Here is a 27565-nt window from a genome sequence, read left to right as displayed (position 1 = left end):
TGCAGTGAATTATTTTGTTGCACTTGTTCTGCAGTGAATTATTTTGTTGCACTTGTTCTGCAGTGAATTATTTTGTTGCACTTGTTCTGCAGTGAATTATTTTGTTGCACTTGTTCTGCAGTGAATTATTTTGTTGCACTTGTTCTGCAGTGAATTATTTTGTTGCACTTGTTCTGCAGTGAATTATTTTGTTGCACTTGTTCTGCAGTGAATTATTTTGTTGCACTTGTTCTGCAGTGAATTATTTTGTTGCACTTGTTCTGCAGTGAATTATTTTGTTGCACTTGTTCTGCAGTGAATTATTTTGTTGCACTTGTTCTGCAGTGAATTATTTTGTTGCACTTGTTCTGCAGTGAATTATTTTCTTTTATTGATATTTTTATGCATTATTATTCTCAGTTCATTATTGTTTGAGTCTTGTTTTTCATTTTATTATTTTTCCTCATGTTGTCTTTGCATTATATTTTAATTTTGTTTATGCATTCTTAGAAAATATTTAAATTTCCCAGTTATCTCTCGTTGCATACAATTTAGTGATTTTATTTTATACTTTTTACATTGAATTACAGTTTTATTAATTAATTTCTTTATTAGCAAGAGTACAGACAGCTCATTTTGCATTTAATTCAGTCTCCAGTAATATTTTTACTTGTAAATTTCAATGTAATTTTTATCTTGCCCCGTTGAATTGTCCTTCCTCTTGCAGTGTATCTTAGACATTTTTTTTATTACTTCTGCAGAATTAGTTGCATCTCTTATTTTAATTTTAACATTTTTTTATCATTTTTATTATTCGTTATTTTTGCCTTATTTGTTCTTGTGCAACTTCTTTGCCATTATGTCTCACATACCGCCAAGTGATACTTTAGTGAATGTCGACACTCAGACCTCTCAGGCTACTGCTGCTTCTGTCATCAGTCCTCACAGTTCCTTATCGACTGACAGACCGACCCAGACACTGAGACACTATAGTTTTACTCATGATTCCCTTGATGCGTTACCTTTATTCAATGGCCATGTACATAGTCTTGAAGCATGGTTTACTGCCATTCGTTCTCGTGTTAATGCTCTAGTTGAAGGTCCTCCTTCAGAGGAAAGTCTTATCAGACTTGCGAAAGAAGCTCTTCATCGATCCCCTGCTGCTGTTCACGTTGTTGATCTCCTTGATATGCGAGACTTCAGGAATCTTACTAAGTGGTCACAAATTGAGGAACTGATTCGTTCTTTCCTTGTACCAGTAAAAACAGCTGATCCATATGTCGTTCTTAGGGAACTAGTAAATGCTACACCCATGACTAATGAATCGTTGAGTGCATTTGCTGTTAGATTAGACAAACTTTTATCATCATTTATCAATGCTGTCCAGTCCTCAGCTTTTGTCCCTGACGAGGATAAACCATCCACAGCGTCATTTGCTAAAATAGCAGCTTTTGGAGCAATCAAAGAACTAATGCTGCCTGCTTCCGCGTGTGCTTATGAGGCTAATCCTCCAACTGTGACAATGGAACCACTTACAGCCTTAAATCATGTACGTTCCTTGTGCCCCCAGGGTACTTTCCCATGTATCAAAAGTAATTTCTCACCTATGCCTCAGTCTGCACCACCTCTTGTTTGCGCCACAGTGACAAATCGTGGTCGTCAACCATCTCAGCGATCACCAAGGACCAGTGTACAGAGTCATTATAAACCTCGTAGTATTCATAGTACATTCAGTAACCACAGTCAGCGGACTTGTTACAACTGTGGTTTCCATGGCCATATTGCAATTAATTGTCCTGATAGTTACCCTAAGAGGCGTCGTACTGATGATGAGTACCAGTCAGATCTTCCCTACTGTACTTATCATAGAATACATGGACATGACACATCTGAGTGCAATGCTCTCTACAACCTCCAGTACTCTAGGTCTTTCCATGGCCGTTCCAACCGCAGAACCCGTAGAGGAAACAGACATCGTGGTTCTCAAAATAACCAGAACCAGGCTCATTCTTCCAATTCGGGGGAATTCGAGCGCCCCAGTCAAACCATCCCATGGTGACAGTAGGTGATAATGAGTACACCATCCCTGTTCACAATTCCTTTGAAGTCTTAAGCAGTCTCGAGAATGACAATCCTGCTGATGATGTTGCTTCACATGTCTCTGACATAGATGATTTTGGGGATGAAGTGGAACAAATCTTTGCTGATGACAATCCACCTTTTTGTTTGCACATAACTTCCAATGCAACCATAGGCCCTATAGTGCAAGCGTCTGTTCATAATGCGCCCGTTCATTTGTTCATGGACTCAGTTGCGCAAGTCAATATTATCAGGTCTAGTTTGTTTAGGGATAAGCAGTTACGACATGTCCTTCTCGTAGAACCGACTCATGTGTCCTCCCTTAGCGGAGTAGCTGGTTCTCACCTGCGTGTCCGAGGTCGGACTTCCCTAACTTTTTCTATCCAAGGTAGAGACTTCACTGCTTCCTTCCTTGTTGTCGACCAGATTACTTTCCCTGGTGACCTTCTACTAGGATTTGCTTCCATGCGAGACTTGTGCATTGTGCTCGACCCTTATCGATGGCATGCCCAAACTGATGACTTGATCATACCATTTTGGGGTTACCAGCTTGGATCCGAGATCTGCCATACTGCCGCAGAGTACGACATTCGAATTAAGTCCTTACAGGCCAGTGCATTTTCCAGTAGCGTACCCAAGCGGTCAGGCACTGATGATCCTGTCATTCCTGTCTGTGTTCCTGCAACTTCAGACTTGCAAGATAGTGTCCAGTTACCTCAAGTGTCCGAGGACGCTCTGACTACCTTGAGTGCTGAGCCTATCCCTGCAATGTCTGCTAGTTCAAGTAGTAGTTTCTCCACAGGGGACGCCTTGTCAGAAAACGATTACTTGCAACTAGTAATGCCATCTCTTGTTGATGTCACATGCCGTCTGCAGAAAGACGTTTCTGTCGCAGCTAGTGCCCTCACTAGAGTGTCTGTTGTTGTTCCTAGTGTTCCAGATGGTGATAACGTCCTAGTTGACAGTGATTCTTGCAAAGTAAAAGGTCTATTTGTTGAACCATCCTTACATGTTGTAAGAGATAGTAAGATCCATTTCTTCCTAGCTAACACTTCTGGTCACAGTGTTCGTCTCAGAGCAAATACCAATCTTGTTGACCTTGTTCACTATCCTTACCCTGTTCAGGTAGAGGATGAGTTGTCACCTGACCAGTGGGTCAGTGCTATTTCTACCGGGGAGACCTCATCCACTTCACTGGATCAATCTGTTCCACCAGTTGAGGAGAAAGACATAGCTCCCACTGACTTCCCAGATGAAGTCAAGCGTTTGTTGACTCTGTTGAACAAACGTCGTAAAGCCATTGCCTTACCAGGTGAGAAGATGGGTATAACGAACTTATTGTCCCATCGTATTCCACTTGAACCTGGTACTAGACCTATCTACATACCTGCGTACAGAATGCCTCATTCACAAGTTGCTGTCACAGAAGAATTGATCAATCAAATGCTTGATGATGGAGTTATTGCACATAGCAATTCACCTTGGAATGCACCCTTGATCCTAGTACCTAAGAAGGATGGTACTTGGCACCCAGTGATTGACTTTAGGAAGCTAAATGCAAAAACTATTCCAGATCGTTTCCCACTCCCTGTACTGGGTGATCTTTTACGTAACATCGGAGATAACAAAGTCTTTTCAACCCTGGACTTGTTACAAGGGTTTTGGCAAGTCCCTCTTCACGAGGACAGCCAAGAGCTAACTGCATTCTCCACTCCTACAGGTCATTATCACTTCCTCCGTATGGCGTTTGGATTACGATCCTCCCCTATCACGTTCTCAAGGCTCATGACTAATATCTTTAGAGGTCTCATAGGTAATGCACTTATGGTGTACTTAGATGACGTAATCGTCATGTCTAAAGACGTGGATACACACTTGAAAAGACTTGATGTAGTACTTGGTAAGCTTGAAGAAGCCAATTTAAAGATCAAACTGTCTAAATGTCAATTTTTCAGATCAGAAATTAAGTTTCTTGGTCACGTAGTCACTCCTAGAGGGGTTACGACTGACCAAAGTAAAGTAACTGCAGTACTAAATTTTCCAACACCCAAAACTGCTGATGCCGTAAGATCCTTTGTGGGCTTAGCAGGTTTTTATAGATCTTTCATTGCCAATTTTTCTTCCATAGCTGCTCCTCTAACTGAGTTGCTTAAGAAAGATGCTCCTTTTGTTTGGACCTTCCGTCAAGAAAGAGCATTCCAAACTTTAAAAGAAAAGCTAACATCTGCTCCAATTTTGAAATTTCCAGATTTTTCTAAGCCCTTCTATCTGACAACTGATGCTAGTTCAATTGGCATAGGTGCCATACTAGCTCAGAAGACTGATGGCAAGTACAACGCAGTTGCATTTGCTAGCCGAGTCCTTACGAAGGCTGAACGTAATTATACAGTAACTGAGCAAGAAGCTTTAGCAATAGTATGGTCTTTAAAGCACTTCCGAGACATTATTCATCAGTACTCTGTTCATGTCTTGACAGACCACGCTCCACTGATACCTTTATTCCAGAACAAACAACCTACTGGAAGGTTAGCCAGATGGACCTTGACTATCCAAGAGTTCAATCCCACCTTTGAACACTTACCTGGCAAGTCAAATGTAGTCGCAGATGCCTTATCGCGACATGTTAGTATAGTAACTGCAGACCCTCCATTTAGTGCTGAGGATGTAAAGAATGCTCAACAAACAGATCCCATGTGGTCTGGTGTGATTCGATTCCTGCTCCAGGAAGATCTTATTCTGACTGTGAAGCCACCAGCACCCATCAGTGACTTTGTCATGAACCAGGAATTACTGTATCGAACAGCCGAGTTGGGTACTCCTAGCAGAAGAGTTTACCAGTTAGTAATTCCACAGTCACTAGTGAATGTAGCCTTACAGCTAGTTCACGATGTACCAGGTGTTGCGCACCCTGGTATGGATCGTTCAGTAAAACAAGCCAGATTGAAATACTTTTGGCCTCGTATGGCAACTGATATTTCTGAGTATGTTAAGAAATGTAGTGTCTGCATGCAACATAAAGGTAATGCTAATGGTCCTATTCCAATCCAAGTGTATCCAACTACTAGCGAACCGTGGGAAAGAGTTGCGCTAGATTTGTTAACTAATTTCCAATGTTCCCTCCAGGGCAACAAACATCTATGTGTTATGGTAGACCATTTCACCAGATATTGTGAGTTAGTTCCTATTGCAGATAAGACTGCCCAGACAGTAGCTAAAGCGTTTAAAGAACGCATTATCTGCAGGCATACCACCCCTAAGTCCCTAGTAACAGATAATGGAGGTGAATTCTGTAATGAGATTCTTGAAAATTTGTGTACCTTGTACAAGATCTCTAAATCCACCATTGTTCCTCATCATCCTGCCAGCAATGGGTTAGCGGAACGTACCAATAAGAAAGTACTTGATGTCTTGAGAGCCACTATCAATCCCAACAGTGAAACTTGAGATGAAGTTATACCTGATGTGCAGTGTGCTATAAATTCTGCTTACAATGTTTCCATAGGTGACACTCCACATTATGCATTGTACGGTGTAGATAAACGTTTGCTTTATGAGTTGCTATATTCTAATCCGAAACCAAATTACAACCCTGATAATTTCATAGCAACTCGTACCAGCTTAGCTCAAAGTGTTTTTAGAAGAATCCGTGAAACACTTCATAAATCAACAGCAGAATTTACAAGAGTCACAAACACTCGAGCAAAGCCATCCAAAATCAAAGTAGGTTCGAGAGTTATGCTGACTAACTTTAACAAAACGTCTGCAATGCCTAAGCTTGATCAAAAGTTTGTTGGTCCTTATTGAGTAGTTGAACATATCACTGGTAATAAGTGTAAGGTTAGAGAAATTAGTACTGGTCAGTATAAAGAATTGCATTTAGATCATATGAAGTTAGTATGTGATGATAATGATGTTCCAACCCAGACTAATGTGACAGACTCTGACAATCCTCCTGATCCTGTACTCTCTACCTCTGATACTCAGTCAGACGATCAACCTGAATGTCGTTATTCCCTACGTACACGACAGGTATTGAGAAATCCTCAAGTATCATTTGTAACTACCAATTCAGATTTGCCTCAAATACAGCGTGAGTTAGCCAGTGCTACAGAGTTTGATCCTCCCAGAGATGACACCCATTCTGCATATATCAATCTCACCCTAGCAGAGTTGGGGTTAAATGTAAATAACCTGTATAGATGAATAATTACAGTATCAACTTAACAGTGTTCAAGAATTTTTTTTTGTGTTCACGTTCTCTCCGAATTCTGAGAATTAACAGTCTAGATTTGAGTGCACCGAATCTGCCTTTCTGTTAAACACTTCTTGCTTTGTATATATTCCTTCCTCAGAATCCATAGATCACATGAATACAGATCGATCGATCAAAATTTTTTTTTTTATCACTTCTATTGTGTAATCTCAACGTTGAGTTTCATTCAATGAGTTGTGCTATATTATACCTTGTATTGCATTACAGTTTCATTACAGTTTCAGTTATGTAAGCTTCCATTCCAATGTTCTACTTATGTATGTTATAATGTTCAATTGTTGTGTACTTTGACATTGTATAGAATCAGCCCAAGCCGTACACCTGCCATCTCTAGTTTGTATTAGTTGTATGTCGGGACATACGTTAGCGTCGCCAAGCTCTCAGTAGTAGTACCAGTTCCTAGTAACCAGTTACCAGTAACCAGTGTACCAGTAGATGACTCACTACCAACCGTCTGTGTAAATCATTGACTGTATTCATATTGCTGCTGACCATAGCAGGATTTCAAACACCTCACCCGTAGGCACTGGGGCACTGGTGGGTCAGTCAAGATAGGGAGCAGAGAGGCAGGTCGGCTGCTGGCGCTCCATACTTCCCGTTATATATTACACGTACTACCAGCCTACGTGAGTAAAAAAACCCACATGACAATGTCATATTAATGCTCCTCTTTTAAGAGTAAAGTAAAAATAGGTTAGATAAATACATGAGTGGGAGTGGGTGGGTGTGAGTTGGGCCCAACTAGCTTGTGCTACTAGGTCAGATGCTGTGCTCCTTCCTTCAGTGGATGTGACCTGACTAGATGCATCATTGGTCTAAGCCAGGGAGGGGTGACATGAATCTGCCTTGCATGAGCCAGTAGGCCTGCTGCAGTGTTCCTTTTTTCTCATGTATTTGGCAGACTGGCCAGCTGGCCGGCTGGCTTTGGCTGTCTCTCTCTGTCTATAATTCTATCTGTCTGTATATCTCTCTATATCTCTTGTCTCTCACATGTACACCTAAGTACAATTATTATACATAGTATAAATTACCTAGGATAACCCAAAAATTCTAGGCAAAGTACTATACAGTGTTTGTAGATATAAGACATAATAAACATGACAGTAGTAGTAGGTTGGTAGACAGCAACCACCCAGGAAAGTACTACTGTCCTGCCAGATGACTGTGAAACAGAAACCTGTAACTGTTTTGCATGATGGTAGAATTGCTGGTTTCTTTTTCTGTCTCAAACACGCTAGATAACAGGGATATCTTGCTACTCCTACTTACACTTTGGTCACACTTCACAGACATGCACATGCATATATATATATATATATATATATATACATACATCTAGGTTATTCTCCTTTTTCTAAATAGCTCTTGTTCTTCTTTATTTCTTCTATTGTCCATGGGGAAGTGGAAAAGAATCTTTCCTCTGTAAGCCATGCGTGTCGTATGAGGCGACTAAAATGCCGGGAGCAATGGGCTAGGAACCCTTTCTTCTGTAGACATTTACTAAAAACGAGAAGAGGAAAAACTTTATAAAACTGGGATGCTTGAATGTGCGTGGATGTAGTGCGGATGACAAGAAACAGATGATTGCAGATGTTATGAATGAAAAGAAGTTGGATGTCCTGGCCCTAAGCGAAACAAAGCTGAAGGGGGTAGGGGAGTTTCAGTGGGGGGAAATAAATGGGATTCAATCTGGAGTATCTGAGAGAGTTAGAGCAAAGGAAGGGATAGCAGTAATGTTGAATGATCAGTTATGGAAGGAGAAAAGAGAATATGAATGTGTAAATTCAAGAATTATGTGGATTAAAGTAAAGGTTGGATGCGAGAAGTGGGTCATAATAAGCGTGTATGCACCTGGAGAAGAGAGGAATGCAGAGGAGAGAGATTTTGGGAGATGTTAAGTGAATGTATAGGAGCCTTTGAACCAAGTGAGAGAGTAATTGTGGTAGGGGACCTGAATGCTAAAGTAAGAGAAACTTTTAGAGAGGGTGTGGTAGGTAAGTTTGGGGTGCCAGGTGTAAATGATAATGGGAGCCCTTTGATTGAACTTTCTATAGAAAGGGGTTTAGTTATAGGTAATACATATTTTAAGAAAAAGAGGATAAATAAGTATACAAGATATGATGTAGGGCGAAATGACAGTAGTTTGTTGGATTATGTATTGGTAGATAAAAGACTGTTGAGTAGACTTCAGGATGTACATGTTTATAGAGGGGCCACAAATATATCAGATCACTTTCTAGTTGTAGCTACACTGAGAGTAAAAGGTAGATGGGATACAAGGAGAATAGAAGCATCAGGGAAGAGAGAGGTGAAGGTTTATAAACGAAAAGAGGAGGCAGTTAGGGTAAGATATAAACAGCTATTGGAGGATAGATGGGCTAATGAGAGCACAGGCAATGGGGTCGAAGAGGTATGGGGTAGGTTTAAAAATGTAGTGTTAGTGTGTTCAGCAGAAGTTTGTGGTTACAGGAAAGTGGATGCGGGAGGGAAGAGGAGCGATTGGTGGAATGATGATGTTAAGAGAGAGTAAGGGAGAAAAAGTTAGCATATGAGAAGTTTTTACAAAGTAGAAGTGATGCAAGGAGGGAAGAGTATGTGGAGAAAAAGAGAGGTTAAGAGAGTGGTGAAGCAATGTAAAAAGAGAGCAAATGAGAGAGTGGGTGAGATGTTATTAACAAATTTTGTTGAAAATAAGAAAAAGTTTTGGAGTAAGATTAACAAGTTAAGAAAGCCTAGAGAACAAATGGATTTATCAGTTAAAAATAGGAGAGGAGAGTTATTAAATGGAGAGTTAGAGGTATTGGGAAGATGGAGGGAATATTTTGAGGAATTGTTAAATGTTGATGAAGATAGGGAAGCTGTGATTTCGTGTATAGGGCAAGGAGGAATAACATCTTGTAGGAGTGAGGAAGAGCCAGTTGTGAGTGTGTGGGAAGTTTGTGAGGCAGTAGGTAAAATGAAAGGGGGTAAGGCAGCCGGGATTGATGGGATAAAGATAGAAATGTTAAAAGCAGGTGGGGATATAGTTTTGGAGTGGTTGGTGCAATTATTTAATAAATGTATGGAAGAGGGTAAGGTACCTACGGATTGGCAGAGAGCATGCATAGTTCCTTTGTATAAAGGCAAAGGGGACAAAAGAGAGTGCAAAAATTATAGGGGGATAAGTCTGTTGAGTATACCTGGTAAAGTGTATGGTAGAGTTATTATTGAAAGAATTAAGAGTAAGATGGAGAATAGGATAGCAGATGAACAAGGAGGCTTTAGGAAAGGTAGGGGGTGTGTGGACCAGGTGTTTACAGTGAAACATATAAGTGAACAGTATTTAGATAAGGCTAAAGAGGTTTTTGTGGCATTTATGGATTTGGAAAAGGCGTATGACAGGGTGGATAGGGGGGCAATGTGGCAGATGTTGCAAGTGTATGGTGTAAGAGGTAGGTTACTGAAAGCAGTGAAGAGTTTTTACGAGGATAGTGAGGCTCAAGTTAGAGTATGTAGGAAAGAGGGAGATTATTTCCCAGTAAAAGTAGGCCTTAGACAAGGATGTGTGATGTCACCGTGGTTGTTTAATATATTTATAGATGGGGTTGTAAGAGAAGTAAATGCGAGGGTCTTGGCAAGAGGCGTGGAGTTAAAAGATAAAGAATCACACAAAGTGGGAGTTGTCACAGTTGCTCTTTGCTGATGACACTGTGCTCTTGGGAGATTCTGAAGAGAAGTTGCAGAGATTGGTGGATGAATTTGGTAGGGTGTGCAAAAGAAGAAAATTAAAAGTGAATACAGGAAAGAGTAAGGTTATGAGGATAACAAAAAGATTATGTGATGAAAGATTCGATATCAGATTGGAGGGAGAGAGTATGGAGGAGGTGAATGTATTCAGATATTTGGGAGTGGACGTGTCAGCGGATGGGTCTATGAAAGATGAGGTGAATCATAGAATTGATGAGGGGAAAAGGGTGAGTGGTGCACTTAGGAGTCTGTGGAGACAAAGAACCTTGTCCTTGGAGGCAAAGAGGGGAATGTATGAGAGTATAGTTTTACCAACGCTCTTATATGGGTGTGAAGCATGGGGTGATGAATGTTGCAGCGAGGAGAAGGCTGGAGGCAGTGGAGATGTCATGTCTGAGGGCAATGTGTGGTGTGAATATAATGCAGAGAATTCGTAGTTTGGAAGTTAGGAGGAGGTGCGGGATTACCAAAACTGTTATCCAGAGGGCTGAGGAAGGGTTGTTGAGGTGGTTCGGACATGTAGAGAGAAAGGAGCAAAACAGAATGACTTCAAGAGTGTATCAGTCTGTAGTGGAAGGAAGGCGGGGTAGGGGTCGACCTAGGAAAGGTTGGAGGGAGGGGGTAAAGGACGTTTTGTGTGCAAGGGGCTTGGACTTCCAGCAGGCATGCAGTTTGGAGGGATCTGTTGTGTATCTCTATACGTATATGCTTCTAAACTGTTATATTCTGAGCACCTCTGCAAAAGCAGTGATAATGTGTGAGTGTGGTGAAAGTGTTGAATGATGATGAAAGTATTTTCTTTTTGGGGATTTTCTTTCTTTTTTTTTTGGGTCACCCTGCCTCGGTGGGAGACGACCGACTTGTTGAAAAAAACAAAAAAAAAAAAAAAATGCGTGAGCGTGTTTGATAGGAGTGAATGGAGACAAATGGTTTTTAATACTTGACGTGCTGTTGGAGTGTGAGCAAAGTAACATTTATGAAGGGGTTCAGGGAAACCGGCAGGCCGGACTTGAGTCCTGGAGATGGGAAGTACAGTGCCTGCACTCTGAAGGATGGGTGTTAATGTTGCAGTTTAAAAACTGTAGTGTAAAGCACCCTTCTGGCAAGACAGTGATGGAGTGAATGATGGTGAAAGTTTTTCTTTTTCGGGCCACCCTGCCTTGGTGGGAATCGGCCAGTGTGATAATAAAATAAATAATAAAAACATGACACAAGTAATAGCAGTTTCATTTGCTCAGCATTCAGGGAATGGCTCCCTGAGACAAAGACAAACAGATGGGAAGACAGACACACACAGGCAGACAGATAAACGGACAGGCAAACAGACACAGACAGACATATTTGTGTGCAACAGTGAAACAAATAAAGCGAGGGTTCCCTGCAGCAGCTCACATTTGTTAAATGTCACTGGCTGTCACCAGTTATCTCACTTGTCTTAACACCATTTTTCAAGGAGTTTCATATATATACTCCAGCATGTCTCAAACATTGCAAAGACCTATAAATACTTTGTATATATTTCTAGACGATAGTAAATGACCGAGGCAGGTGAAAATGTTCACCTGTCAGTCTGATTGTTACTATTCGAGTACTATTTCAGTAGATAATATTAGTGTCAGAACAAAGATTGCCTATGAAATCACAGGAACTATTATAAACTGTAATTATCAGAACATAAAAATTATATAAATTAAAATAAAAACGAGAAAGAAAGGTAAATCGGCAACACTTCTGCAAGCGGCAGGACTGGATGTTGCCATCAGGTGAGCATCCAGAGCCAACTTCTCGGCCTTATATCTTGGCAAGTACTGGTCCTAAAAAAATTTTTTTTTTTGGTCTCATACAACATGGAAAATTGTCCTCTTTAACCCTTTCAGGGTCCAGAGGCCAAATTTCAAAGAGTGCACCAGTGTCCAAGAATTTTCAAAAAATAATTTTGCTATTTTTTCTTATGAAATGGTAGAGAATCTTTTTCCAAAGGTAATAAAACAAAACGTACGAAATTTGATGGAAAATTGACGAAATTATACTCTCGTGAATTCTGGTGTCAGCGACCAAATTCTTAGCAATTTCACTAATATTACTTCTATGCTATCAATTGAGCACAAGAATTCGCCAAGTCAACTGTTTCAACTACAAAATAAAGTGATCGGAAATTGGTAATTTGGCCAATTTAACCCCTTCAGGGTTTTCGACATACTAGTACGGCTTACGCACCAGGGTTATTGATGTGCTAGTATGCCTAAATTCTAGCGCCTTCAAATCTAGCGAGAGAAAGCTGGTAGGCCTACATATGAAAGAATGGGTCTATGTGGTCAATGTGCGCAGTATAAAAGAAATCCTGCAGCACACAGTGCGTAATGAGAAAAAACAAACTTTGACCATGTTTTTGGATTAAAACAGCGACTTTGCACTGTATTTTTGTATGGTATTTATGGTTGTATTCTAGTTTTCCTGGCCTCATTTTATAGAATGGAAGACATGTTACAGAAATTGAGATGATTTTGATTGGTTTCATGATGAAAAGTACCTTGAAATTGAGCTCAAAGTAGCAGAAATGTTTGATTTTTACCAAAGTTCAAAAGTAAACAAATCATGCCAAGCGTCCAATACACGTCAACTGGTGAGTCTAATATTCTTTCATAAGTGCACTGATATTATTTATACCATTTCTACACTAATGCAGTAGTCTGCATAACAGTAAATTTTTTATTTTTTGTGAGAATAAAAATTCAAAGTGGAAAGCAAAAGAAATGTAAGAGGGGCCTGGGGACATGACTACCGAACAGAGAACTTGTTACTGTATTTTAGTGCCAGGAATGTCTGTCTTATTTATTCTGGACCCTATTTGGAAATTGGCATCTTCTGAAATTTATGTGAAATTGGCAAAATTGCCAATTTCTAACCACTTTATTGGACAGTTGAAATTGGTAAATGGGTGGTTTCTTGTACTTATTCAATAGAAAAAATGGAGTTCTAGCGAAATAAATATGTTTTTTGTTGACTAGTACACAAGAATCAGCCGAAAATAGGGCTCAAAGTGGGCAAAATTGCCAATGCGTAAACATTGTCGAGACCACTAACTTCGCGAGAGCATAATTCCGTAAGTTTTCCGTCAAATTTCATACTTTTGGTGTCATTATGATCGGGAAAAGATTCTCTATCATTTCATGAGTTTTTTTTTTCTGAAAAATTTTCAACCCTGAGAAGGAGTTTTGGAGAGGGCCTCTCGACCCTGAAAGGGTTAATGCAAAGTACGAAATACTCCAGTTTCAAAATAGGGTCCAGAATAAACAATGCAGGCATTCCTGGCACTAAACTAACATTTCCTCTGCTCATTAGTTACATTTTCAGGCTTTACTAATGAATTCCATTTTGATTTTTTATTCACATAATGAATTTTTATTCAAACCAAAACATAGAAGATTTACTGTTATACAATATTGTAATAGTTGTATAAATAATATCAGCACATTTGTGAACGTATATTAGACCCACCAGCAGGTGTGTATTAGACGTGTGAGGTCATTTGTTTACTCTTGAACATCGGCAAAAATTTAACATTTCCGCTACTTTGAGCTCAGTTTCAAGCCATTTCCAGTGCTAAACCCAATCAAAATCATCTCTATTTCTGTAATATGTCTTCCATTCTATCAAATGAGACCAAGATATTCCAAATACAACTATAAAAAAACATACGAAAAAACACTGCAAAGTTGCTGTTTTAATCGAAAATTACAGTCTCAGTTTTTTCTCTCTCATGCACTATGTACTGCAGGAATTGTTTTAGGTGGTGCATACATACCACATAGATGTATTCTCTCATATCAAGGCCAAAATTTACCGCTCACAGCTTATCAGAGTGAGTTGAGCTCATGACGTAGATCTATGGTTTGGACCCTCAAAGTAAAGCCGTAGATCTACGGCACGAACCCTCAAGGGATTAATTTAAAAAAAAAAAAAATTATTTTTCAAAATATTCGGAGTGCCACACAAGTGAACGTAGATCTACGTTTGGACAGTTTAAGGGTTAAAAGAAGATATGCTATTTCAACTAACTTTTTTAGAAATGCATTTTTTTTTTTAACAAGTCGGCCGTCTCCCACCGAGGCAGGATGACCCAAAAAAGAAAGAAAATCCCCAAAAAGAAAATTCTTTCATCATCATTCAACACTTTCACCTCGCTCACACATAATCACTGATTTTGCAGAGGTGCTCAGAACACAACAGCTTAGAAGCATATACCTATAAAGATACACAACATATCCTTCCAAACTGCCACTATTTAATTTCCTTTTACAGAATTATCCTATATTCCTATATTGTTCTTCAACTCTATCATTACTATTAGGACAAGTGTTGATATATAAATATTTACTTTTTTTCTTTTTTATAGGTATTTCATATGACCCTCTTAATTATAACATCCTCACCCCTCCCTCAGAGTGAGGCACTGTACTCCCCACCTCCAGAGCTAATTCTGACTAAATGGTTAACCTGAATCTTTTCAACAATATTACCTTACACTCCAGCAGTATAACAAATCCCCAAAATCACTTATCTCCATTCATTCTGATCTAAAAAGTTCCTACATGCCTGCTGAATACTCAAGCCCCTACCACTCAAAACCTTGATTCCCTTCCTTCTTCCAACCCTTCCTGAGATAACTTCTACTCCTGCTATCCACCCCATATTATACACTCCCCTATATCAACCTATTGAGCTGCATCCTTTCTAAATGATCAAACCATATCAACAACCCCTCCTCAGCCTTCTGAATTATACCTTTCATATTCCCTCATCATCCTCTAATGCCTATGCTCATTAATCTCAAATCTTATACTTATGATTATTCTTATTATAATTATTTTATTCATAGAGAAGCACCACATCTGTAAGAGCCATATAGCACAGCAATATTCGTAGTCTGCCAATACAGTGGACCCTCGCATAACGATCACCTCCGAATGCGACCAATTATGTCAGTGTATTTATGTAAGTGCGTTTGTACGTGTATGTTTGGGGGTCTGAAATGGACTAATCTACTTCACAATATTCCTTTTGGGAACAAATTCGGTCAGTATTGGCGCCTGAACATACTTGTGGAGTGAAAAAATATCGTTAACCGGGGGTCCACTGTATTCTTGAAATTTAATAGTGCATCGCTGTGCTTTAAAAACAAGCAAAAATCTGTTTCTTACAACAGAATTTGAGTAACCATGATGATGTATTATACTTCTTTCTTGTATTGCTATACAGTTACTTCTAAAACATGATCTGCAGCTGTTACTTCTAAAACATGATCTATAGTTAACTCTACTACATCACCTACTGTTGTTACATATATTGCAAGACCTACAGTTATTACCTGCAAAACATGACCTACAGGTAAGCTAGTTAATTTTGTTTGCAAGTATTGATTCATTTATTCAAAGGTACTAAATTATTACTATGGTACATCATCTCAATATTTCCAGAGCACAGTGAATGTGCTGAGTATCACAGTAAATTGGAAGCACCATATTCTCTACTTTATAATATTTTTCATCCCACCTGTTATTTTCAGCTTCTTTGGATACTATGAGTGTATGTACCTCTTGAAGTCTCTCTATGGCCAATGACATTAGTCTTTTCTCCACACACACTCTTTCCTTCTGAAAAAAGTACAATACAAGGCTGAAATACTGTACTGTACCAATTTTTTATTTAGATTTATCATCAGGAATAATTTTATTATCCATGAATTTTAAAAAAATAACCACAAATTAATAAAGTATTGGTAATCCAGCTTAATTAAAAACTATATTATTGTTTCTATAAAAACTACAAAAATATTTATTACTGTTTCTGTAAAAACAACAGGACTAAACTTTTACAACAGACATGCTCAGCAGAGCAAGAGGGAAAGAAAACAGAAATGATAAATGACCATGCAGGAACAGGAGTGGAAAGGACAACAAAGATGAAACAAGAAGAGATATGAAGCACAGAGATCTCATGATATCTGAGTTAAGCAAAGAAAGATAACCAGAGAGGAAACATGAAGCAAAGTGGAGAATTTTGTCAGACATGATGGAGGAGATGAGAACAGCACATGAAATTAAATAAATCTCTTATTTAAAAATAGGAGCATATAGGAAGGGAAATCAACAGCTATTGTAAATTCTGTTCACAACAATGACACGAGACCTGCTACCAAGAAGAAAATTCAATTTCAGAGGTTATGCATTTTCAAACAATCTACGTATATCAAATTAGATTGGACAGAGTAAGAATGAAAAGCTACAAAACAGAAATGGGAAAGAAAAAAAGTGCTGTAGGAGAAAAGGAATGATCAGAGGCTGTCTACCTTAGGAGTAATTTGACTTTATGAGATTTTAGGAGAGCACCAACAAGGAGTCAGCCACACCTCACTGTACTCCCTCTCCTTCTCTTGGTCTTATCTACCATCTGGCACTTTCTCACTTTTCAATACACAGCCCCATGTCCTAGTAACTCCCATATACACAATCCTTCCTTTCCTCTCACATTTTTCCTTTTCCCATAAGAAAATTCTTTTCCTAACCCTAAAATGGCTCCTATACCATCCCATTATCCCTTTCTTCACTGTATATCACTCACAATCTGCTTTGCTAGCAGTAACCCCTATGTATCTGTCTCCTACCAAGATACTCTATTACACCTACTCTCCACCACTGTGATTCTTGCTTCATGATCTACTATCTCCCTCTCATCATTTTGCCTCTCTCCCCAGCACACTTATTCCACTGAATTTCCTTTCCCCATTCCCTCCCTAAATCTCCAAGGAGACTCCTCATCCATTAGCTCTCAAAGCAAAACTAGAAAGCAGAAATGACTGGAAAACAGTGAAAGAAGAACCAGTGGTATGACAGTGCCAATGGAGTCCCCCCCCCAAAAAAGTGCAGTCCCCCTCCAAAAAAGGAAAGGAAAATTTGGATATTGTAGTTATTATGAAGACAAAACTCAGAGGAGTACTGTATTAACAAATGGAATATTCCCAGAGGAGGTACAAAAAAGGAGTAGAGATGATTATTTGAAATTACTGTACAAGAAATATGAGGAACTGCAGGAGGTATTTTAATGTCTAAAGACAAAGATAATACTGTAGTGGCAGTGGTATATGAACACCACCAACAGGAGGCCAAAGGAGCAGAATGGCAACAACAACAACAGGGCAACCACTGACCTATTATAAACAGCAATACAGCAAAGCTAAATTACTGATACTAAGAGTAAAGAAACTGACCAGAACTGGGACTCTCTATGGGGAACTGGAAACTGCACCTAAACCATCATAAAGGTAGAAGAAGCCCAAAGACATACTACAAACTGACTTGTATTCCTAAGAAAAATTATGATGAAAGAGTGAAAACACTAAATATGCTCTCGTTGGCTAACAGGAAGTAAATACAATATTTTTTTAACACGTTGGTCGTTTCCCACCAAGGCAGGGGGACCCAAAAAGAAAGAAAGAAACTTTCATCATCATTTAACACTTTCACCATCATTCATACATAATCACTGTCTTTGCAGAGGCACTCAGATATGACAGTTTAAATGTCCCTCCAAACTGCCAATATCCCAAACTCCTCCTTTAAAGTGTAGGCATTATACTTTCCATTTCCAGGACTCAAGTCTGGCTAACCAGTTTCCCTGAATCCCTTCACAAAACACTACCCTGAGCACACTCCAACAGCTCATCAGGTCCCATAAACCATACGTATCCATTCACTCCAATCTAACATGATCACGCACGCTTGCTGGAAGTCCAAGCCCCTCGCCCACAAAACCTCCTTTACCCCCCCTCCAACCTTTTCGAGGATGACCACTACCCATCTTTCCTTCCCCTAGAGATTTATACGCTCTCCAAGTCATTCTACTTTGTTCCAATCTCTCTAAATGACCAAACCACCTCAACCACCCCAGTTCAGCCCTCTGACTAATACTATTAGTAACTCCACACCTCCTCCTAAGTTCCACAATATGAATCCTCTGCATAATATTTACACCACACATTGCCTTTAGACACAATATCTCCACTGCCTCCACCCTCCTCCTCGTTGCAGCATTTACAACCCATGCTTCACACCCATATAAGAGTGTTGGTACCACTATACGTGCTCTCATATTCTCCCTTCTTTGCCTCCATGGATAACGTTTTTCGTCTCCACAAATACCTCAACGCACCACTCGCCTTTTTTCCTTCATCAATTCTATAGTTAACCTCATCCTTCATAAACCCATCCGCTGACAAGTCAATTCCCAAATATCTGAAAACATCCACTTCTTCCATACTCCCTCCCTCCAACGTGATATCCAATTTTTCTTTATCTAAATCATTTGATACCCTCATCACTTTACTGTTATCTATGTTCACTTTCAACTTCCTACTTTTACACACCCTCCCAAACTCGTCCACTAACCTTTGCAACTTTTCTTTAAAATCTCCCAAAAGCACAGTATCATCAGAAAAAAGTAACTGTGTCAACTCCCATTTTGTATTTGATTCCCCATAATTTAATCCTTCAAAGTGTCGGCGCTCTGAAGGAGGAGTGTTGATGTTGCAATTTTATAACTGTAGTGTAAGCATGCCTCTGGCAAGACAGTGATGGAGTGAGTGGTGATAAAAGTTTTTCTTTTTCAGGCCACCTTGGCTTGTTGGGAAACAACCGATGTGTTAATAAAAAGAAAATACAATCCCATCTATAATTATGTTAAACAACTATGGTGACATTACACATTCCTGTCTAAGACATACTTTTACTGGGAAGTAATCTCCCTCTCTCCTACACACCCTAACCTGAGCCTCACTATCCTCATCGAAGCTCTTTACAGCATATATGTTAACTAATTATAAGGTCACATGGAGATATGACAGAATAAATAATGACAATTTCTTAACATTTACATGAACAAAATGCCACAAATGTCAAGTGAGGAAAAAGCTATACTCAATTATACTGCATAAAATATTTTTTATTTATAGAGAGAGTGGTGAAACAAATTGCATGGGGCCAAGACAAAGTGTGGCTAACATTGAAAATTTAAGAAAAATTATATGATAGGTAAAACACCGAAGATAAGGCATCATAAGCATAGCTCTGCTCCTATAGCTACAATCTGTTCTTACCTCTGTTATAATCTGTGAGATCAAATATGACCACTCACAAGGTAAGCTCCAATTTTTGCCAGCACAACTGGTAATAACTGCTTGTCTTTCCACAACTGGTGCTGATCCACTAGCTGAGAGAAGGTAGGCGCTACGTCTACTGCCACACACTTCACCTTTGGTCATGAGTTTTAAACAATGAAAATCATGCACTGGCCAGGGAGGTATAACATCTTTTAGGAGTGAAAAAGAGCAGGATGCGAGTGTGGGGGGAGGTGCGTGAGGCATTACATAGAATGAAAGGGGGTAAAGCAGCTGGAACTGAAGGGAATATGAGTGGTTGGTGTTCTTGTTTAATAAATGTATGAAAGAGGGGAAGGTACCTAGGGATTGGCAGAGAGCATGCATAGTTCCTTTATATAAAGGGAAGGGGACAAAAAAAGATTGTCCAGGTAAAGTGTACGGTAGGGTTATTATTGAAAGAATTAGAGATAGACAGAGAGTAGAATTGCAGATCAGCAAGGAGGCTTTAGAGTGGGTAGGGGCTGTGCAGATCAAGTGTTTACATTGAAGCATATATGTGAACAGTATTTTGATAAAGGTAGGGAAATTTTCAGTGCATTTATGGATTTAGAAAAGGCATATGACAGAGTGGATAGGGGAGCAATGTGGCAAATGTTGCAAGTGTATGGAATAGGTAGTAAGCTACTAGATGCTGTAAAGAGTTTTTATAAGGAGGCTCAGGTTAGGGTGTGTAGGAAAGGGAGATTACTTCCAGGTAAAAGTAGGTCTTAGACAGGGATGTGTAATGTCACCATGGTTGTTTAATATATTTATAGATGGGGTTGTAAAAGAAGTAAATGCTAGGGTGTTGGGGAGAGGGGTAGGATTAAACTGTGGGGAATCAAATACAGTGGTACCTCAGGATATGAACTTAATTTGTTCCAGAAGGCTGTTCGAGTGCTAATACCAAACGAATTTGTTCACATAAGGAATAATGTAAATTATATTAATCCGTTTCAGACCCCCAAAAAAGCACTTACAAAAGCACTTACATAAAAACACTTACATAATTGTTCGAGTTTTCAGCTGTTCGTATCCCGAGGTACCACTGTACAAAATGGGAGTTGACACAGTTACTTTTTGCTGATGATACTTTGCTTTTGGGAGATTCTAAAGAACGTTGCAAAGGTTAGTGGATAAGCTTCAGAGGGTGTGCAAAGGTAGAAAGTTGAAAGTAAGCATAGATAAGAGTGAGGTGATGAGGGTATCAAACAATTTAGATAAAAAAAATTGGATATCACATTGGAGAGAGGGAATTTGGAAGAAGTGAATGTTTTCAGATATTTGGGAGTTGACTTGTCAGCAGATGGGTTCATGAAAGATGAGGTTGACCATAGAATTGATGAAGGAAAAAAGCTGAGTGATGCATTGAGGTATCTGTGGAGACAAAAAAAAATGTTATCCATGGAGGCAAGAAGAGAATGTATGAAAATATAATGGTACCAACACTCTCATGTGGGTGTGACGCCTGGGCTGTAAACGCTGCAGTGAGGCGGCAGCTGGAAGTAATGATATTGTGTCTAAGGGCAATGTGTGGTGTAAATATTATGCAGAAATTCAGTGTGGAAATTAGGAGGAGGTGTGGAGTTACTAAAAGTATTAGTCAGAGGGCTGGAGAGGGGTTGTTGAGGTGGTTTGGTCAGTTAGAAAGAATCAACAAAGTTGAATGACTTGGAGAACATATAAATCTGTATGGGAAGGAAGGCGGGGTATGGGTTGTCCTCGAAAAGGTTGGAGGGAGTGGGTAAAGGAGGTTTTGTGGGCGAGGAGCTTGGACTTCCAGCAAGCATGCGTGAGCGTACTAGATAGGAGTGAATGGAGACGAATGGTTGGAGTGTGAGCAGGGTGATATTTTTGTGAAGGGATTCAGGAAAACCAGTTAGCTGGACTTGAGTCCTGGAAATGGAAAGTACAATGCCTGCACTTTAAAGGAGGGGTTTTGTGATATTGGCAGTTTGGAGGGACTTCTAGACTGTCATATCTGAGAGCCTCTGCAAAGACAGTGGTAATGTACAAGTGATGGTGAAAGTGTTGAATGATGATGAAACTTTTTCTTTCTTTTTGGGTCACCCCGCCTCAGTGAGAAACAGCTGACGTGTTAAAAAAAAAAAAAACTATATACAAGTGTCTGAGAGTGAGAAAGTGAGAGTGAGTGAACAAGCATGTGCACTTAACGAGGTTGTTCCATTTCCTTACCACCCTGAGAGTGAAGAAATACTACCTGACATCCCTGTGACTCATCTGTATCTTTAGCTTCCAGTTGTGCCCCCAAGTACCTGTTTCCCACCTCTCAAATAGCCTGTCCCTGTTTGCCTTATCAACTCTGAGAATTTTGTATGTTATCTTGCTTTCCCTGGTCCTTCTGCCTTCCAATGTTGTTAGGACCAATTCTGTTAGCCTCTCCTCTTAGCTCATGCTCCTTAGCCCAGGAACAAGCCTTGTTGCATATTTGTGTACTTTTTCCAGAGTCTGGTACTACAGACACAAAGATTGGTCTAAAATATGTCGTATAAAGGGCCCAGCATAACTTTTGTTGAGGTTCCTGAAGACTACTCTTAGATTTGCCAGATGAGCACTGACTGCAGAGGTTAGTCAACTGATGTGATGTGCATAAGTGTGAGCTGGTCCTTGCAACCACTAGAGTGCCAGTCATTAACATCAGCTAAATAACCTCTGCAGTCAATGTTTGTCTGGAAAATCTATGAATTGCTTTCAGCTGTCAATGAATATTCCAGCCCCTTTATATACGTACCATATGTCAAGCCCATTTAGAAGTATGCTGTATTAGTGTGAAACCCACATCTGAAAAAGAATGTTAAACTCTAGAGAGAGCTTCATTATGCAATGAGGCTTGTTCTTGAGATAAAAGGTATGAGCCATGAGGAGACATTAATGGAATTAAATCTAACATCAATGGAAGATAGTAGGATCAGGGAAAACATGACAACAACATACAAATACTCAAGGGGAAGTGATACAGTAGACAAGGACAGGCTATTTGAGAGACTAGATACTAGAATAGTGGACATAGCTAGAAGTTAAAGACATAAATGAGCCACAGGGATGTCAGGAAGTATTTCTTCAGTTTCAGAGTGGGCAGGAAGTGGAAAAATCTCAGTGAAGAAGTGGAAGAGGCAAGCTCAATATATAATTTTAAGAGCAGGTATGACTGGGGCCCCCTGAGACTACAAGGAAGAAATCTGTCAGTGTGAATTGTCACTGTACATTGCTGAATTATAACAAAGAAAACATATAGATGGAAAACAAGCAACTGCAATACCAAAGTGATTTACCACTTCTATGCCCAAATCTAAGATGGCTTTTATGATTTTATTGGCTTTTTCTTGGTATCATTTGATAAAATGGAAGACAGACTACTGAAATTTTGGTTAGTTTCAGGACTGGAAGTACCTTGAATATGTGCTCAAAGTATAGGAAATACAGGATGTGATTTTTTTATAATTTCTGTGAGGATGTTAAGATCCCCCTATATCCCCCAGTTTGTTTTATGGGTTTTTACCAAGTCTGATTTAATTACTGTACTGGGATGCTGTAAACATTGACCAATCATTCCTAGTTATAATTTATTATCCAAGAAACAGGGTAAATCTTTGATTTTTTTTGTGTGATGAATTGAAAATGGGGAGGATGTGTAATATAGGAAAGGCCTGAGGATGATTAATGAACAGAGGAAATGTTGCTTTAGTACCTGGAATGTCTAGTGTTGATTTTGGACTGTTTTTAAAATTGGATTTTATTTTTGTGTGTGTGTAAAATTTACTGAATTACCAACTGAAAGGGCAGTTTCGTGCACTCAGATGATAGAATGAAAAGCATACTAGTAACAAAGCTAAGAATTTGGTTAAATTGAGCAATAGAATTAGCTTAAAATAGGACTCAAAGTGGACAAAATCACCAGTGCATGAACTGCATCCAGACTGCTAAATTTATGCCTGCATAATTCAGTGAGTTTTTCATCAAATTTCATATTTTTGTATCATTTCCTTCATAAAAAAATTCATCATTTCAAAAGAATTTTTTTATTTAACCCCTTCAGGGTCCGTCCCGTAGATCTACGGCTTTACGTTCAGGGTCCAAACCGTAGATCTACGCCATGAGCTCAGCTCACTCTGATAAACTGTGAGTGGTACATTTGGGCCTAGATATGAGAGAATACATCTATGTGGTATGTGTGCACCACATAAAACAGATCCTGCAACACACTGTGTATAATGAGACAAAAAAAATGAAATCGTGATTTTTCGATTAAAACAGCAACTTTGCAGTGTTTTTTCGTATGTTTTTTATAGTTGTATTTGCGATTTCTTGGTCTCATTTGATAGAATGGAAGACATATTACAGAAATAGAGATGATTTTGATTGGTTTTTGCACTGGAAATGGCTTGAAACTGAGCTCAAAGTAGCGGAAATGTTAAATTTTTGCCGATATTCAAGAGTAAACAAACGACCTCACACGTCTAATACACGTCAGCTGGTGGGTCTAATATACATTCACAAATATGGTGATGATATTTATACAATTATTACAGTATTGCATAACAGTAAATCTTCTATTTTTTGGTGTGAATAAAAATTCATTATGTGAATAAAAAATCAAAATGGAATTTATTTGTAAAGCCTCAAAACATAACTAATGAACAGAGAAAATGTTAGTTTAGTGCCAGGAATGCCTACATTGTTCATTCTGGACCCTATTTTGAAATTGGAATATTTTGAACTTTGTGTTAAATTGGCCAAATTAACAATTTCCGATCACTTTATTTTGTAGTTGAAACAGTTGACTTGGCGATTTCTTGTGCTCAATCGATAGAATAGAAGTAATACTAGTGAAATAGCTAAGAATTTGGTTGATTGGAATAATGTAATTGGCCTAAAATGGGAGTCGAAGTCGGCAAAATCGCCGATTCGTAAATATCGCCGACACATCAAAATTCACGAGAGCATAATTTCGTCAATTTTCCACCAAATTTCGTACTTTTTGTTTTATTACCTTCACAAAAAGATTCTCTACGATTTCATAAGAAAAAATAAAAATTTTTTTTTTTTAATTCTTGGACACTGGTGCGTGACTCCAGATTTGGGCCTTGGACCCTGAAAGGGTTAAATGCCAACACTTGAGCAACGACTCGACACCACTGACAAAATTCTGCAGAAAAATAGTACAGCGAGACAACAAAACAAAACCTATGAAAAACTGATTGAGGACCTAGAGTGCTCTCTACTTATCCAAAACATGAGAATTATTGACCTAGAGCACCATCTAACTACACAAAACTCAAAGAATAGTGACCTTGAAAGCAAACTGACATCATTAACAAACTTATCCATGCAACACACAAACCTGCAATCAACTATATGAATCTATTTGTTTAGTGCATGTGTCTAACACGTACTAAACAAATAGATTCTCTCACCACCAAGCTGTCAGAAGGTATGCAAGACTGGAAGTTAAACATGGAATCCCAATGGAGTGCATGCTTCCAGTATCAAAGGGACATGAATGAACAAGACATGCTCCTGGACTCTGTCGTTTTAACAAAGCACTCCAACTAATAAAAGATGAGACACAAATTATCATCAAGACCTGGGATATCAAGGAGGCCCGACTGCTAGGCAAGCAAGGTCAAAAGCAAAGGATTATGTTAAGAGCCAATTCCAGTGATGTCAAAAAGGAACTAATAAGTTCCTCCATCAAAAAAAGGAGTAACGTGTATATAAATGAGTGCCTAACTAAAAAGCAACAGCACCTACAATACAGACTACGAAAACTTAAACGTAAAAACAATGTAACAATCAAACAGTGTTTTACTCGTGATGGCATTATCATGGTAAAATTATGACTCAGGTCATAGGTTTGAAATAACAAATGAATAAGAGCTAGCATGTAGTATAATAGTACATTCTACCCTGTCCTTTCATTGTCCGACTTTGCCATAAGTGATTATTTATCGTATTGTTATAAATGTATGTTACTTAGCATCACTAGGTGCTAAAAAAAGCACTAGACCATATTTTCATATTTGTTAGTGAATAGCAGTAATTGATTTCTAGTTACTTAGTCACATAAGGTGCTAATTAAGGTGCTAATTCAGGTGCTTAAGTGTTATATTTTTTTTTTTTTTTTTTTACATTCAGTATTTCCATTACTTTTAACTTTAAAATAATTAAGGTGCTAACTCGGGTTCTAAAGTGTTTAATTTTCATCGTTTTACTTCATATTCAATAGTTCCTTTATTTTTAGCTAATAAGGCGCTAAAACGATGAAAATTAAACACTTTAGCACCTGAGTTAGCACCTTAATTATTTTTAAGTTAAAAGTAATGGAAATACTGAATGTAAACAAAAAAAAAATCAAGAGTGATATAAAAAAGACCTGGAAAACCCTATCTGAAATTCTAGGAACTAAAAGGATTCCCAAAAACAAAATCAAATTAACAAAATCAGACGAACCCCTCCTCCCACCAACTGAAACAGCAAACAGACTCAATGTTTTCTTCTCCACCATTGGAAAGAATCTAGCAAGCAAAATCTCAAGCTCAAACACCCATCCATCAGACTACCTCACAGGCACCTACCCGCATACACTATTCCTAGCTCCAACCAACCCAACATAAGTCTCACTCATCATCAACACCATTAAGAACAATACAGGAGACAAACAATTTGCCTACTTCTACGTACAAAAAAGCTTCACAAGTACTGTCACCAATTATTGCAACACTCTTTAACCCTTTGAGGGTCGACAGGCCCTCTCCGAGACTTCTTCTCAGGGTTGGCCAAATTTAAAAAAAAAAATTATTTTTTTTCTTATGAAAAGATAGAGAAGCTTTTCCCGATCATAATAACACCAAAAGCATGAAATTTGATGGAAAACTTACGGAATTATGCTCTGATGAAGTTAGCGGTCTCGACGATGTTTACGCATCGGCGATTTTGCCCACTTTGAGTCCTATTTTCAGCCAATTCCAGTGTACTAGTCAACAAAAATCATAACTATTTCTCTATAACTCCATTTTTTCTATTGAATGAGTACAAGAAACCACCCATTTACTGATTTCAACTATTCAATACAGTGGTCAGAATTTAGCAATTTTTCCAATTTCACACAAATTTCAAAAGATGCCAATTTCCAAATAGGGTCCAGAATAAACAAGAAACACATTCCTGGCACTAAAATAACATTTCCTCTGTTCGTTAGTCACATCCTCAGGCCCCTCTTATATTTCTTTGGCTTTCCACTTTCAATTTTTATTCTTACAAAAAATAGAAGATTTACTGTTATGCAGACTGCTGCATTAGTGTAGAAATGGTATAAATAATATCAGCGCACTTGTGAAAGAATATTAGACTCACCAGCTGACGTGTATTAGAGGCTTGGCATGATTTGTTTACTTTTGAACTTTGGTAAAAATCGAACATTTCTGCTACTTTGAGCTCAATTTCAAGGTACTTTTCATTGTAAAACCAGTCAAGATCATCTCAATTTCTGTAAAATGTCTTCCATTCTATAAAATGAGACCAAGAAAACTAGAATACAACAATAAATACCATACGAAAATACAGCGCAAAGTCCCTGTTTTATTCCAAAAACACGGTCAAAGTTTTTTTTCTCATTATGCACTGTGTGCTGCAGGACTTTTTTTATACTGCACACACTGACCACATAGACCCATTTTTTCATATGTATGCCTACCAGCTTTCTCCCACTAGATTTGAGGGCGCTAGAATTTAGGTGTACTAGTACGTACGTCAATAACCCTGGGTCCTAAGCCGTACTAGTACGGCCGAAACCCTCAAAGGGTTAACAAATCCATTGAATCCTCCACCTTCCTAGCAGTTCTCAAAATAGCGAGGGTTACCCCGATCCCCAAAGGAGGTGATCAAGCCGACTTGAATAACTATAGACCAATTTCTAACTTACCCCTACTCTAAAATCTTTGAAAAATTAATTCATAGACAGATCTATTCCTACCTCATCTCAAACAACATACTAAGCCCCTATCAGTTTGGATTCAGGAATAATAAAAGCACAAATGATGCTATCATACACATGCTAGAACTAACATATGCCACTCTCAATAAGAAAGAAGTCCCATTGGGAATTTTCATTCACTTATATAAAGCCTTTGATACAGATGACCATGAATTGCTGCACACTAAATTAACACAATATGGTATAAGAGGCCACTCCCTCAACTACCTAAAGTCATAACTTAGTAACAGAAGCCAATACGTGTACACAAATGGTGCAAACTCTTCCACACAACCAATCACAGTAGGAGTCCCACAGGGAA

At 38.8% G+C, this 27565-nt stretch overlaps 1 protein-coding gene across 4 annotated transcripts in view; it reads right to left on the bottom strand.

Annotated features, from left to right (window-relative positions):
* LOC128687410 (uncharacterized) overlaps nt 1-27565 on the bottom strand; it is a gene marked incomplete at its 3' end in the record, with an annotated part of 165677 nt that overhangs the window by 62655 nt on the left and 75457 nt on the right. For all 4 annotated transcript variants that reach the window (XM_070092752.1, XM_070092754.1, XM_070092755.1 and 1 more), the window contains 2 exon segments: nt 15611-15711; nt 19209-19363. In XM_070092752.1, the coding sequence (XP_069948853.1) occupies nt 15611-15711; nt 19209-19363 (256 nt within the window).

Source organism: Cherax quadricarinatus, chromosome 40 (assembly GCF_038502225.1).
Source record: "Cherax quadricarinatus isolate ZL_2023a chromosome 40, ASM3850222v1, whole genome shotgun sequence".
NCBI lineage: Eukaryota > Metazoa > Arthropoda > Malacostraca > Decapoda > Parastacidae > Cherax > Cherax quadricarinatus.
The sequence above is the reverse complement of the archived record's forward strand: the minus strand, read 5'-3'. Positions and strand labels throughout refer to the sequence as shown.